This window comes from Anas acuta, chromosome 1 (assembly GCF_963932015.1).
Source record: "Anas acuta chromosome 1, bAnaAcu1.1, whole genome shotgun sequence".
In the NCBI taxonomy this organism is placed as follows: Eukaryota; Metazoa; Chordata; class Aves; order Anseriformes; family Anatidae; genus Anas; species Anas acuta.
Genome location: NC_088979.1, coordinates 4,069,819 through 4,086,044, shown reverse-complemented (window position 1 = coordinate 4,086,044; position 16,226 = coordinate 4,069,819). Strand labels below are relative to the sequence as shown.

General features: G+C 42.0%; 1 protein-coding gene across 15 annotated transcripts in view; it reads left to right on the top strand.

The window, feature by feature from the left end:
• Positions 1–16,226, top strand: part of TENM4 (teneurin transmembrane protein 4) — a 1,646,934-nt gene that overhangs the window by 1,553,549 nt on the left and 77,159 nt on the right. For all 15 annotated transcript variants that reach the window (XM_068654787.1, XM_068655360.1, XM_068655430.1 and 12 more), the window contains 2 exons: positions 9,302–9,421; positions 15,094–15,355. In XM_068654787.1, coding sequence (XP_068510888.1) covers positions 9,302–9,421; positions 15,094–15,355 — 382 coding nt within the window. The remainder of the gene's footprint in view (positions 1–9,301; positions 9,422–15,093; positions 15,356–16,226) is intronic.

Genomic DNA, 16,226 nt, shown 5'->3' with positions numbered 1-16,226 from the left:
ACCAAAACAACAAACTAACCCGGTGTAGCTTTCTGCTGATGATTCCTCCCAGGCTGGCTGGTCCAAGCCATCACTTTGGCCCTGCTCTAGCAGGATACGGTTCCTCGGGCCAACAGCAAAATACCATGGTGGGATGCACCCCAAAAACTGCAGGCACCTCGGAGGCCATGCAGGAGCTCCCATAACACAGCAGCCCGACAGCTTTGGACAGATCTGAGGGATAAATGCCGCATCTGTTTTATGGTGTGTCATAGATACTAGACACCAGGCAGTGCTCCTGCTCAAACCATCTCCTTCCCAAATTTACTCTCTTCCAAAGGCGTCTGTCTATTTTTGTTTCTTTCTGCTTAAATTAACTACTCATTAGCTACAAATCACAGCTTTGTGAAATGTAGGAGAATAATGAGGAATTTTCAAAGACCCAGTGTTTTTTATTTTGGTAATTATTGCTCATACACACAGACAAGCATATTTTTAAAACTTACCTTTTCAGTGTACAGGCCGTATATATGTGCCTTTTCAACGTCTGCCTTTTTATTTTGGTTTCAAATTATATATTATGGCATTATTTCAGCTCAAAATGATTTTGCATTGAGCATGGCATTATTCCCATATAACAAATTAATGCAAAATATGTAGCTACCTACTTTTATTCCATGGAGTTTGTACCCACAGGACTCTCTGAAAGAAAATTTCCAATCAATTTTTATGTTTCTTTCCATAATATAGATAGCATAATCATAACGTAATTATATTCCCCTTTCACAAGTGGCAGTGAAAGGAAGTTCTGAGTACAGCCATTAGAGGAGCTGAGATTCAGTTTTTAAAAAATATTAAAAATTATTGGATATTTATTACCAAGAACTCTTGCACTAGATTTTCTGAGACCATCTACAAGAGAAAGTCACGCTTGAAGAAATTATGAATTCATCCCTTCTCTGTTAATGTACATTAAACTATTGATTTCTCTTCTCAGTGGGGAAAGAATGGTCAAAACTGAAGGAATACTTGAAAAAAATATTGGCATAATACTAGGGATTAAATAGAGTGCTACATATATAACCAGCAAAGCACAGAGGAAATGGAAAATATGAAAAGAAATAGAGATGAGGACAAAACCTCGAAGGAGACTCAGGAGCCTGCAGGACATTGAAGGTCTCAGGTGATACCAGTACACCTGGGAGCTCCTGGAGCATGCAAAAAGCAAAACCTGAGCCTTCAAAACTCCCAAGCAGAAAAGCAAAACTCTCCTAATGAGTTAAGTACCTCGTGGATTACACAGATGCTGATGTGCACATTTGGTTTGAGGAGTCTAAACTGCACTATAGATGCTGATGGATCTCTTGGATCTGGCACATAGACATTTGATTAATATTTATTCAATATGTGGGGTATGTTCCTTTGAAAAGAACAGCCTGCATGGCCGTTGTTTTATACTGCTGGTTGATAGACATGACTGGCGTGATGGCTATGAGCTGAGTCAGTAGCTCCATTCGATAAATCAGCATCACCAGGAGCAGCATGCCCTGTTCAGTGGAGTGACTTGATTATTTCATTCTGCCTTCTTCAAAGAAAATACCAGCTCGCTGCTGTAATGATTCTCACGTGGGACCCGGACACATTCCTTCTGCAAAAACCTGGAGCTTTCTGCCCCAAGTTCTTTGCTGCCTTGCCTCTGCAAATTTGGCAAGCACCCCTCGGCCAGCCCAGCACAAAATCGTCAACCCAACCCCAAGCTGGTGTGAGCCGATCCCCTGGGCTTTGCACTGCTGGGGTGAAGCTCTGCTTTTCCAAATCAGCTCATATCAGCTGCCTCTAGCTGGTGGATGCTAACAGCTGAGTCCCAGTGCAGTTGTCAGCCATTTCGATTTATCAGGAAGAGTGTGTCCTTTGAGTGTGACATTTACTTGCTAAATTGGTTAAAACCTCATACATAGCAAATCAGTTTTAAAATCCCAATCATAAAATCTTATATGTTTTATTGAATCGTTTTTTTTTTCCTAATTCCTTTGGATCACTACAAAGCTATCAGGCGGCTGTAGTTAAAGAACTTTCCCTGTGATCATCCAAAAAGGGAGCTCATTTTATAATTAACCTGGAAATAATGTATTTCTTCTGTCCTGTTCAGTTTTACTTTCTTGATACCTCAGATTCAATGGGAGGAATTGCTTTTATTTTGGTTCTTCTGCAGAGCTGACTATGTGGCCATTGCTTACGAAATAAATACCAGACATAAAATACTATGATAATACAAAACTGGTAAGATCTGCAGACTTTTTTTTTTTTTTTATGACTTGGCATGAATACATTATTCTTCTTGAAAATTATTGCACCATAAAGTCTCTACCTCTCATAGAAATAATGGTTTTTGGATCACTTCTGAAAAATTATGAAATGAGCATAATTCAGTATTAGGTACAAAAAGTATCTCACATCTTATGAGCTATTGAACCCGACATGGGTTTTACAGACCTAAAAAAATGAGGGCATGATTCTTCTTCCTTGAGACCTAGTACAAAGCAAAAGAGTGTGTTTCTTTGGTTGTGCTGAAGTGAAGGAAAGAATCGTCAACTTTTAAAGCACTTCTTAGGCAACTGCACTGTGAATAAAAGCATTTTTCACTGAAACTTTGCAGTAAAGCAGATCCCAACTTTATTAAGCATTACATTTCCTATAAAAATCTATTCTAAAATACTTTCACTTCCCCATTATAGTTGGACCAGCTTTATAATTTCAGAGACCAGCATCAATGTCTGTTCCTCTTCATTTCCTACTTGGTGAACAGCTTTCCTGTATCCTTTATTCTCCCACCTTCCCAACCAAAAAATCTTGGGATGCAAAACCAAGCGAGCCGATGAAGCATAGAGACCCAAGATGTTTTGGAGGCAGAAGTGGCATCTCTGTCCAACAGTGACCAGATTGCTTGGCTGATCGGAGAGGCAGACTGTGCTTTCATCTTCCTATGTCTGTCCCTTGAGGAAAGGAACAGACATCAAGCAGGTCAATAAGGTTCAAATCTTGGGAGAAGTTTTCAAAACCACGAGGGCCCGAGCCTTTCAGGAACTGAGCCATGAGGGAGTTGTTATGAGAGCAATGATCATCCAGTCGTGAGATTTCTAGAAGTGACTGGTGTCCAGCTCTTTCCTCAAATTAATATTACATTTTATTACTAACTGTCATGAAGGAAAGATGCCTTCTTTTCCCTTTGGAGGAGCTACAACCCACAGTCACCAACAGTGCAGACAAACACGATGCCATAGGAGATTTTAGAGGACAAATTCATCATGGAGCAGAACGGAGGCAGATGCATGCAGTGGGGAGCTTGAGAAACTCGCCAACAGCTGGACACAAGGCTGAGCCCACTCACGGATACTAAAAAGATCAGATGAAGAAGACGCAATATTTTGATACTGCCACGTCAGACTAGATCTAGAGACAAAGACAAGAAAATCTGCATCTGGATGTGTTTTGCTAAATCTAGTTAATAAGCACTTTCCTCCTATACTTCAAATACCACCTTCATTAGCCACAGTCATACAAGCATACAAGCATTAGGTTGCTTTTTCTCCTGTTCTTCTTAAGACAATTTAAGCAATGTGCTTTCATCGGAGCATTTCATTCAGGCAGGTTTGCTGTTTGTTTTGTAAAATATCCGAGAGACTGTCAAAGGTTTCTTGTAAAAGGTTAACAATTAAGGCCTCTACCCACATAAAGAATCGTCAGCACCTCCTAACCCTTCAGCGATGGGACCTTATAAATAGCTTCATTGAGCAGGTTAAACAAACAGGTCGGATACTGCTTCTTGCTGCAAACAACATAGAATTTACTTTCTTTTATTGAGCCTGGTCAGAGCTCGTAGAAACTTTGCTCTTCATCATCCAGTCTTCTCCTTCTCTTCTTCTTCTGAGTCCAGGGCTTCTCAGAAAGTTGAGTGGCAGTGAGACGTGTTGCAAACCACGTCTGCCAGTGCCACTTTAGCAAGTCCCTGACTGGGATTCAGCTGAATATCAACACATTTAGTCCTTTGTCGGATTGACAGTGGTATCCTGGTGCTTCCCTTACAGGCAAGGTTCTCAGCTGAGCCTAACTGATGATTTGTATCCCGGCTGCCCAACACGTGCCAAACCCTTTCAGAAACTCATTTGTGTTATCCGTGGGGCTTAGGGAGTCTTTCTGGATGGCTACTCTTTAATTTTCTTTTCTTTTTTTCACATAAGCATGCCTTTCTTGTTTAACAAGAAACCCTTTAGCAAGATCTTTTCCATTCTTTTTCCTAACCTCAATTCCTTAGTTCAGATGTCATCTAGATCAGTAGAGGGGTTTCCAAATTCAGCTTTTTCTACAGCTAAACTGAAGAAACTAGAAAGGGATTGACTCAGTTCAAGGAAAGACCATCAAGATAATCTTTTGGTGCAGTTCAGAGGCAAGTGGGCAGAGCTTGTTTAACAGACAGAGCTTTTTTTTACAGGCAGCTTTTGAGGGAGATACTGCCACAAGCAATAAACTCGAAGGTCTGTATGTTCTGCTGTTGCCTTTTCTTCTTTTGTCCTTCATCTGTCAGTTCAGGCATTCTCTGTGTCCATGTGCTTGATCATGATGCCCTTGGCTTTTACCTGGCATGCTACCAATTTTTCTGTCTATCCAGTGCTAGACAGCCCTGAGGTGTTTTGACCCAAGACAGGTGCATTCAGACCAAAGTGGCCGAGGTACGTTTTGCTGCATCCCGCCTTATTATTAAGCAAAAAGGTCACAACAGCTAAAGCCATGAGATCACGTTTGTACCAAATGACTGTGTTTATAGGTACTTATCAGAAAGGTTTCCCAGCACGTCGCAGATGAAGTACTGTGAGAATGTAAAAATTCCTGCGCAAGCGATTAGCAGATTACTACAATTATCCTCTTAATGTCCCTGTAAGAAAATGGGCTTCAGTTGTAATTTTGCAGGTGGAGTACTAGAACACATGCAGACCAGCTGATAGGACCAGCGTTGAACAAAAAGTCTTTAGCAGAAGAAGAAATATTGCTGGAATCACCTGATTTCAATTGTAAGGCTCGTACCAACATGAAATAACTTTCTAGGTTTTCACACAAGGGTGCTGTGGTGAAGGTTCATCCAGAGCAGATGAATAAATCCCCAGCATGTCTATGCCAGTAAAATGTGAAGTGGTAAATAAGATCAAAGAGATAAAAAGATTTATAGCGGCAAATTAAAATATTTATTATGAATAACTTGGCTGAAGCTGGCTGAGTAGTCATGATAACCATCTCCATACATCTGAAACTTTTGAAGGAGAAAGCACAATGAGTTTTGGAGGAAATATTTTGAGGAGCTTCAGAAATTCATAGAGGTGAGATTTCCCCTTGGCACCTATTCTCAGTCAGGGAAAGAATATACATTTCTTTCAGCAAAAGAGGATTTAGAATGTGTGGGATTTTCTTTTTCCAATGAAAAATGTTCAGCAAAAGCAGTATTTTTTTTCTATGTCCCAGTGCCAGGCACAGTGTCAGCAGAAAACGGCTATGAATAAGAAGTGTTGGAAGGACCAATGTCTAAGTTATGAGACATTGGGTCAGATACAGTATTATAGTCAGATCTTTAATGTACTCCCATGGGAAGCTGAGAGATGGCTTTTGGGGAATTTACTTTTCTGTCTTCTGTTCTAAAACTCTTTTGGTCTGCTTAGATTTTGTAAAGCAGCCTATCAAACCTTCTTTATATCTGAGCAACGGGAAAGTAAAGGTATCATTGCACTCTCTCTGTTTTGCCCCTGTAGCCCAGATCTTACCAGGAAGGCTTAAATTAATTTTCAAAGGAATAAAGACGATTTCACAAAGCAATGGTATAAAATGGTCTGATATACCATCTGGCATTCTAGATAGCAATTCGACAATGGCTTGGTGTTTCAGGGAAGCCTTTATGGACAAATTCTAACAAAAAAATAGGGGAAGTCTAATTAGAGAAGTAGAAAAACAGCAGAGTGCTGTTCATTGCAAAGCAAGAATCCATACACCCTAAAATAAAAGTAGTGAAGGAAACAAGCAAACAAAACAAAGGACAAACAGAAAACAGAGGCAGTATGCGGAATCTTTTAATAATTCAATGGGAAGACGAGGCTCTAGCTATGAGAAATTCAATTTTGTTCAACTGCAGAAAACACTCTGAACTGGCAGGCCTAGCCTGATGGAATAAATCTCTTCTATTAACATGAGAGATAATTTTATGTAAATATATTGGGAGACCTTCTAGCAGAGCCGAGCGTCTTAGCAATACCACTTAACTTGTTTGTAGTGTAATTGCATTTAGACCAAGGTCTTCTGAAGGAAATGGCTGACTAAATTAGCATTAACCAGGTTCCTGGGGGGCTCAGTGTGCTGTGGGTAGTCGATCTTGCCTCCAGAAAGGACACGTTGACACCAGAGAAGCCAGCTGCTTCCCACGCACTGTATTCACTGTTTTTCCCAAGCGGGGCAAATTTTATCACCTAGGGAAGAAGATTTGAGAATCTAATCAAGCAGAGTCTGGGCTTTGGTTTTTCTCCAGTTCCCATCCCTCCTGCTTTTAACTGAATTCAGATTTGTGCGTGTTGCTCCAGCTCCTTTTTATCACTGTGGTTTTGGGAACGATGTCCCCTTTGTGGGAATATATCTTTCCCTATAGCACGTAAGGAAAGCTATTGTTGTAGTCCTCTGGGGGACTGGTGGATGCAGCTGGGCTTGTCGATGAGCTGCTTCTCTGCAAAGAGATGCTAGTGAGTTACTGAGCACGTCGATGCACAAATGGTGATGGAGGCAGCACTGCGAAACATCAGCTAGGATGGGAATGAGGCCTCTTGCTGAAAGGTTGGAGGTCAAATGCATCTGTTTGTCCATATTGTGCTGATTCCTGTTACTGAAGAAATAGTTGTCTGTGATATGTAATGGACCAGATGCTCGCTGATATAAAGCACATCCCCCCATTAACAGGAGCTGAGGACCTAAGCCAATGTGCTTGCTATATTACGTAGAAGTTTGCAACTGCTTGGACATGTTTGAAGTGGGGCAGCAGGGGAGACACCTGCAGCATTTTGTATTTTTTCCTTTGCTTGCTTTTAACTCTTGGAAGGAAGGAACAAGTGGAAGTATTCTTTCTGTGTTTGCAAAAACACAGCATGATCTTGTCTCTTGAGTATTTTAAAACACAAGCAGTCCCCATGTTGACTTGAATATGCAATCAGGGAGCCAGAATACTGAGTGCCTCATGTTCTGCAACAAGGTTTTAGTCTTCAAATAAGTCTGTAGTGATTCCTTGCCTTTCATAAAATGTGCAGCCATCTGGTAAGGAGCTGAGAGGAGACGGTTCCAAACCCTTCCACGGGGCTCCCTAAAGGATAGGAAAGGAGATGGGGCGGGGTGGAGGGAATCACGGAAAAATCTGGGAAGAGAAAGCCTAGCTCTTCACTCAGGTATGTGATTGCACATACTAACTTTGTCCAAAATTGCCCTACGGTTGGTGACCTGTAGGCTTCAGCAGGGTCGTTCCAAGCATTGACATTATTCCCAGCATATTCCGTGGTATTGTGATCCTTTGAGTTATGCTTTGCCTGCCTGTTAGAGAGTGACATATGTTTTACTTCACTGTACTTGGCTATTATTTTAAATTTGTTGTCTACTGGAAGCTGGGTTAGAGCCTTCAGTGGGAGAAGCAACAGAAATACGAAAAACGTTATTAACTACAAGCTGGCTCCAAGTCTTTTCCTGCATGACTCCTAAAAAGTCGGGGATGATATATCAGAGAAGACTCGGTGACAGAAAAATAAGTTCCATTATCTCATTTTCCTGTGTTCTATTCCAAAATTGTATATGAATCAAGTCACATTTTAGATTGCCGGCACATTCTGGTAACGCTTCGAGAATTTCTGTTAATATTGGAGCTCTCTGTTTAGATCAGTAGGAGTTTTAAGACTCCCTGACAAATGGTCTGTTTTCTGTGCTGTGGAATATACAACGACTGCAGCCCTTACTTAATAGAAATTATACGTTATCTCCTTGCATTATACAATATCGGATTTCCCGATGGACTCAAAGAAAATAACTTGATCTTTCAAGTGTTTATGAAATCAACGTTACAAAACAGTGCAGATGTCATTTGCCTGAGTGAACCAGCGAAGTGACATTTCTCAGCTCAAGTGGGCAGATAGCGAGTGCAGCTGGGATGATTTACTCTTGCTGAGAACTGGTCCCACACCTGTAGAAACCTTGGCTTTCAATATCTGCTCTCCACCAGGACAACAGTAAGGAAAATCACTCACCGGGTCATGTTAGCACACTGACACCACAATTTGCTGTTGTTGCTCAGAAAAATAGTTGGCCTCAGCCAGCAATTGGGCTCAGACACTCTCACGGACGTGTGATGCTTTGTCTTTACAGAAAGCTCCTCAGGTAGCAGCATAGCAATGACTTAGAGGTCTGGAAACAGGCTTTGGAATGAGAACCCAGAAAATCTGTCTTTGGCTTTACTGCAGATTTTCTGCCTGACCTTGGACAACTGAAAACCACTCTGCTTTATTTGCTTTCTCTGTAAAATACCTATCATGCAGTATTAATCAATGTTTGTAAAGATCCTTGAGATCCCCAGATAAAAGCACATTACAGGGCATAGAGTAATTGGAATACACGTAGTCTATAAAACAGTGCAAGCTACCAAACTTGGAAAAAGACAGGCAGGAAAAGCCCGTCTTGTTAACTTGCTCCATTCCTCAAGCATTTTGTAGGGAAGCTATCTGAACCTAGCAAATTATCTGTCATGTTCTTCCCAAGTGGTAACTTAAGGGTCTTTGTGAAATCTGGATGAAATAAGCCATCAAGCCCGGTGTGTCTCTACCTCTGAGGGCTTCTGTGCTGTAAATATGTCCGTGCAGTACTTAAAATGCTTCTGTGCTCTTTGAGTTTAAAATGTGGTTTGCCCTTCGTTAGGGCAGTATTGTCAAGGCACTGCGAAACTTAGCTGGTTACAGCAAATTCCCATGTCATGTTGTGAACCTTACAGAAGCTCATAGTTTGTGAAGTATCTGCTGCAGCAGTTGTGTTTTTCAAGAATGGGTTAAAGGTAAGCCTTAATTCTGGTGTCAAATGTTCTTACACACCTCGTGAGAAAATCTTCAAGAGCAACATGCCACCATCAGGCCAAACTGCATGGCCCCATGCTTTCCAAGACAAAAGGGCAGCCTAATTAAAAGGAGCTCCAAGCCCCAAAAATAGAGGAAAATCCTCCCTTTGCCAAAAGACTTACCATTTCTTACCGTTTCTCTCCTTGTTCATCCAGACATGCATGTGTGATTCGAGGCCAGGTGATGACAGCAGACGGGACCCCTCTGGTTGGAGTCAACATCAGCTTTGTCAACAATCCTCTTTTTGGGTACACGATCAGCAGACAGGACGGCAGGTAGGATATCTTTACAGGATTTACAGTGTTCAAGCAGTGAGTGCAGTGTTAATGCTATCAACACTAAGGAAGAACTGCCAAGGGCACATTTATTGTTTATGCATTTTGAAGATGTTGATGCCTTATTGCTGGTGTTGGTTGTTATTTTTATTATTTATTCACTTTGTAATATAAACTAGAATCATTAGCCAACAATTAGGCAATGAACTGCGCATGCGTGCAGTTTCCTTCAGTTCTATTCTTGTTAATTCATGTTGAAATGATTAGGAAGAAGTCATTAAAATTACAGTTGTTTTAGAGGCAAGTGCTTAAAATCTGAACAATCACTCTCAACCAAAACAAAACCATTGCAAATTGGGAAAGCCTTTCATCTTATCTTTTGTCTGTCAGCGCTAATTGGCTCCCTTTCTTTTAAGAACAAAAATGAAATATTAGGGGTTCCAGCTGCACATGCCCTGTGTATTGACTACTAACCACTAGCACTTGGGAGAGGATTTATGGATTTTAGTACCTCTCCAATTCACCACTTTCATTAAAGGTTTGACTTGGCCAGAGGAGCTGATAGAATTATAATGAAAGAGAGGAACGTGTGCTAGCAACGTGTGATTAATGCTGCCTTGTTCATGCTCGGGGGGTTTTGCACCTACTCTAACAGTGATGGTGACTAGGAGGCTTAGTGATGCTGCATCTATTGTAGGATATGACAATAAAGAGGCATCCCTGGAAAACTCATAGTCTCCTTCAGAAAAGGATGCCTTTGCAGTTCCTATAGCTTAGGCATTAGAGCAAAAAGGAAAAAGCCTTGCACATTTATGCTATGAGTGTCTATCAGACTCACTGAACACACTTTGCATGAACATACTTTGCTTTCAAACTGCACACTCAGCATCAAATTGCTGCGTATAGACCAGCACAAAATCTGCATATGTTAGAACATATATATCCATGAAACTCTTGGACAATAATGCCTGCTACAACCTTTTTGCTGTCTGCTTGTTTCCTTGCCCTACATAATACACAATTACTATGTGCAAGTACTCTGAGGAAGGGACCATCTCTTTGCTTTGCAGTTGCACTGTACTTAAAACAGAGGGACCTTGCCTTTAGCCACACCTCTAGCCAACAAACATAACAGGGCAAGAGGTGAGCAGTGCTATCCCTGCACCTTTCAATATTTGAGTTACTATTTCTTTCCACTTCAGCTATAAGGCTACTTCTGCTGGCGGATCAAGCCAGGGCTTTTCCTTTCACACCACGTCCTCCCCAGCCTCCAGCTCAGCCAGAAAGCGATGCAGCTGCAGCATCAGTATGCTCCGCCAACCCTCAGTGAACTGCTGGTTCCTTGGGGCCCGCTGCCAGCCTCCAGAAGTTAAATTGGTTTCAAGGAGCTCAGTGCTGCTGTTTGCTGACTCAGCCCCTGACAGACGCTCAGGTCCAAGTGATACAAATGACAGAGATCAGCTGCCTCAGACGAGGGAATCTGAGAGCATGTGGGACTCATCCTGAAGCTGGGATTTCTGGTGGCAGCTGCTGGTATTCGAACCCCAGGCAGCGCAGTGTCAGCTCTTCTGATCTCAATTTCTTCACCTTCCCCTCAAATCTTTCTACATCTATGGAAATCTCGTGCAGGTCTGGTGCATGACGTTCAACAAATTGTCCAGCTGCAGTACTGAGGCTCTTGAATCACAAAAATACTCCCCAAATTGTCTAAGGCATACATGCAGGTATTTTCTGAAATGGAAGGGCAGTGCATTGCTGTACTGTGGAGGTAATAAATAGGCAGGTGAAAGCCCCTTCTTAAAGAGCACCAGAATCCAGTGACTTCCTCTTCGGCAAAGCCTTCTAAAAATTAGCTTGAAATCTTCAAGAGCATTCAAACTAAAATTATCAGGGCAGAAAATGGCGTTAGACATCCCTTAATTCTAATCCTAGTCTTTTTGCCAATTTAGCAGGTATCATTAGATGCATCTCTGAACCTTTGTTAGACCAGCCAACCATCCTGTGAAGGGGAGGTAACATTTACTCACCTCCCTTACTGGTTCTAACAGCATTTATTGAATACTATTTGTAAAGCACTTTGGAAGTCACATAAAGAATTACGCTGTTGCTGTTTCTATTACGTACTTTGATGGTTTTCAGAATTAGACCACTTAGGAAGAAGCATCTCTCTTCTCATCAGCTTTTCCACAGCGCAGTTTTTGTGTGATTGAGTCAGCGTGGTTTAGGAAGTTGATGCTCTTTAGCAAAAAGTAGCTTCTCCTGAACTACAGTAACAGGCTGTATGCATCTCCATTCCGTGGCATTGCACAGTCATGCGGGGTCATCCAGTCCATCTCTGTTGTCATTCAGGTTGGAAGAAAAATGGGAGCACGCATGCAAGCAGTTACCGTGTTCCAGAGGTTATGAGATAACTGCTTAAAACTCACTGCCTTTATTATTTGGCATATTCACTATAGGAATATCTATTCTTGAAAACGTGCACTGAGTTCCCTTAAATTGATTTAGCAAATCAGTTTACTGATAGCAGGGCAATAACTGTGTTTTTAAAGTAAGGGAGTTTAAAGACAGAATTGCATCAGCTTAACTTGATTGGCTCCTAAGCTGATTTTGTTGCTTTAGTAATTTTTTTTTCTGGCATGACCAAGTTTCAAAATGAGTACTGTAAGTGAAATTTCAGTTTTAAAATTACAGTGAAGTGAATTTTTCACCCCAGTGAATGGTTCAGCATATCCCAGGTCTCTGCAGGTAGGTTCCACTCCCTTTACAGCAGCCAGATACAGTCTCCAGCGGTGAAATCCTGGTCCTATTTAAGTCACGTTACTTAGTCTGTTCACAAAATCATCCCTGCTCCTCCCAGAAAACCTCTTTGAGAACATAAAGGCTTACACATGATTCTTGCCTAATTATTGGGACACAGACTCTGTTCAGGTAACAAGGCATGAAGATGAAATGCCAGCTCTGAAACCACTCTGTTGTGTGATTTCTCTGTAAAGCAAGTTAATAGATGGAACAAAGTCTTTGTAATGGATTATAAACCACAGTTTTTAAATAAAGCTTTAAATTTGATCAGTCTGGTGGTTTATAAAGGCCATAAGACATCACGTGGTTGTGGGGGCACTGTTAATAAACAGACAGGGAAGTCTCCAGATATTTCCAGTCTCATCTCCCCACTGTCACATTCAGCAACGTGGGCATCAGCTCTCTCAGAAATACATTGGCCTTTCAGAGCAAAGAGATGAGAAAGGGTTACACTTTTCTGTGCTTATTTTTTTTTTCTTTTGAGCCTGCATTGTGGATAAATAGAGAATTTCAGCCTTTGGCCTGTCTCTCCAGAGTCTTTTAAGAAAAACAGAACAATATGACGGTACAACAAGTCTGATTTTTTTAGAGTGATAAAAAAGACATCAGAGAACAGCAGCAAAACCAGAAATAAAATTATCTCATTCTTTCAATCCCAAGATGGTTTTGTTCCTGTTAAATTTAATTTCACTAAGGGAAGCTGGGAGGAGGGTATTTTCAGTTTAGGTTTTTCTGTTTGGTTTTGCTTTTAGTTTTTTTGTGTTCAGTTCAGCGAGGTAACTTCCAATCTGCACCCTGTGTCTCTGGGAAGAACAGCTCATGTGCAGCAAGCAGCGCCTGCTGCAAAAGATTGCACTTCTGTGCTTTTCCAGCTGCTGGAGCCTGACATGGAGGTGGTGCTTTCCCTTCTGCGCCCTGTTTTGCAGATGCAGGAGAGGCAAGGCTGTTTCCCCAGACAGGTTACCATCCCTGACCAAGGCTCGTGGAAGCCAAGAACCGCTCACAAAGGAGCAAAACAGAGGTGTTTCCAAATAAAACCTCTTTCCCACTTGCCTAAAAATGTGTTGGGCATCATTTGTAATGTTTGTTTCTTTCCTCCCATTGCCCCTTTTAGTGCCCAGATTCATGCAAAGAGAGCTTCACCCTCCTAGCTGCAGGGCTTGCCAAATGCTAATTGACTGTTAAAAATATCCTCATCAAAGTACAAATGCTGCGAGCCTTTGCTGGCAAGGACCTGCAAGTTGCTCATCAGGCTCTTGCTAGCCAAGCTCCATAGGTCTGGGAAGTCGATGTCCCCAGCTGAGTGGTAGAATAAACACGTCATTAGGTTTTTAAAATGCTTTCCTCTCCCTCCCATGGACTCCATTTAACATTCTTTCCTGAATAACTCTCTTGTCATAATTATATTTACTAAATGGCACCTCAGTCTATTGTCCATAAATAATAATAATAATAATCTCTTTAGTGATTGCTTGCCAAAGATTTTTAGAAGTAATTTGTACCTTTTGTTTCCCCTCTGGGGATTTTGCAGCAGATCTGAAAGCCTCAGAATTAATTACAAAATAATTTTAGATACCTTTTTTCATCATCTTTCTTACCTTGTAATTACAAGGGGCATCGAGGCTGGCTGTGGGCTGTCAGCATGCTTTCAGATCCTGCTCCTCATGCACAGAGAAGTACTTGGGCACACAGCTCTAAAGCACGTGAGCAGCAGTGCTGAAGCCAGGGAGCCTCTCACACAACTGCAAGTTTGTCATACACCGTACAGCTGTCATACACCAGCTCCAAGCATCTCAAGTGAGAAGCGGGGAAGAGAAAACTTTCTGTGCCTGAAACCTGGGTTTGGCATTGCAACAGAATAGATACTGAAGTAAATAAATAAATAAATAAAGCACAAACAAAAACAGGAGGTCTTCAGTTCGTGCCAAAATCTCTTCCTTTCTCAGTTGTGCCTCTTGTTTGCATCTATACATAATAGATATATCCTGAGGTGCTTCGTTAAATATAGCACGAAGGTAAAACAAGCAAACGGCACTCTCTATCCCAACATCTTTACATCAAGAGGAAGAATATTTTCCTTCTTGAGATAGCGTCCTTTCAGACAGCTCTGGAGGGCTGTCTGTTAACCCAACATGATATTCTATATTCTCTAACACTAATACAGACAGAAAAGCCACTTGGCTGGCGGTAGCCTAGGACGAAGTTGCAGATTTTAGTTGGACCATGGGCAGTGACTTACCTGCCCTGCTCTAAATGATTAAGAGTCAAAAAAATAAGATAAGTGTATAAGTGCTGAGTGCTGGGCACAGAGACTGCCTTTCTGGTCCTCATTTCTTCCCCATGCCTAGTACAGTAGGTTCGGTCTGCAACTGGGCTCCACATGTTCCCAACTTGCATTAGGTATTAGTCAGGTTAGCAGTGAATGCCAAGACAATTTATATGCTGGCATGTCAGAGAAACCACCTTCCAAATAGCTTATTTCAGCATGTGAATTGATCCAATCTGTGACTCTGGTGGGATGAAAAATACTTTAAGAAAAAAGAAAATGAGCATGTATGGTCAAATAACACTAGAAAAGCAATAGCAAAGACAAACATTTTTCTCAAAAAAAATAAAAATAAAAAAAGGATGGGAATATTTTAATGTACCAGTACATAACAGGCAAAGAAAGTGTTGTACTCCTGCATATTCCACTTGCTCTTGCCCAACAACAGCTTCTTTGAGCTGTAGGTTTTATATTTGTAAAATGTGAGTGATGGTATTCGTGTGGCCTATGAGGACTTGCGATTACTTCTCTGCTACAAACATATTTCCTTGCTACAAACACACGGGGTGTTGCTTGCACTAACCTTGTTTTCCACCTCTTAAAACAGCTTCGATCTTGTTACCATCGGCGGGATCTCCATTATCCTGCACTTCGAGCGGGCTCCCTTCATCACGCAGGAGCACACGCTGTGGCTGCCCTGGGATCGCTTCTTCGTCATGGAAACCATCGTCATGAGGCACGAGGAGAATGAGATCCCCAGCTGTGATCTCAGTAACTTTGCTCGGCCCAACCCTGTGGTCTCGCCATCCCCGCTGACAGCTTTTGCAAGTTCCTGCTCAGAGAAAGGCCCTATCGTTCCTGAAATCCAGGTATGAACCCTATGAGCCCAGAAGAAGATAACCCAGTTCCTTTCTATCCTTCTTTTACCTGTTTTGACCAAATTGAACAATATTATGCTTCTGTGTCTTTCCCTCCCCCCCTGCTTCGCTAAAAAGAAGCACTCCCAGCTTGTCTCCCCATTTTTCAGATGTCTGCTAGGAGCACACACTCACGAGCACACACGTAGCCAGAAGGTTTGTTTCTCCTTATCCCTGAGAGATGGAGACAAAGCACTTGTGGCTGGCAGTGCAAACCTACGTTGGCTTTGCTTCTTTGCCTTCACCTTGGAAGGCAAAATTCACCCAGGAATTCAACTGGGACCCCGTGCAACCTGCAGCAACCTTCTGGCTGCCCTTTGGCAGTCAATACTCTAAAGCACAGTGCAAGGCTTAGGAGCTTCTTCTACTCATGCTTTTCTTCTGCTCAGGAGCAACTTTCATCCGCTGGGCATTACAGACTTCAGTGGGAGGGTACTGGGTGTGAAATTCCTTGGGTTTTGAAGACACAGCCCTCAGTCTGCAAAGCTGCTGGGGTGTGCAGTCAGCCAGGGAAAGGCCTGGCAAATGGCCAGCATGTGGAGCACCTGGGTTTTATTGCGTTTCATGACACATGGGACAGCTGAGCAGAGTGGGAGGGTGGCTTTTTATTCCTCATCCCCATTTTCCTGGTGTTTAAGGACATATGGGTCGCATAAAGTAGTTGTAACAACCTGCTGTGGGTTCAAAGCATTTTGCTGAGTGGAAACGGAATGATGCAAACAACTCAGTTCCCCATCCTCTGTAAAAATGCTCACTGCTACACGTGGATGTGGCAGAATTCAAGCTTTCCTTTCCTGGGCATGTTATTCCCTGGGTTTTAGAT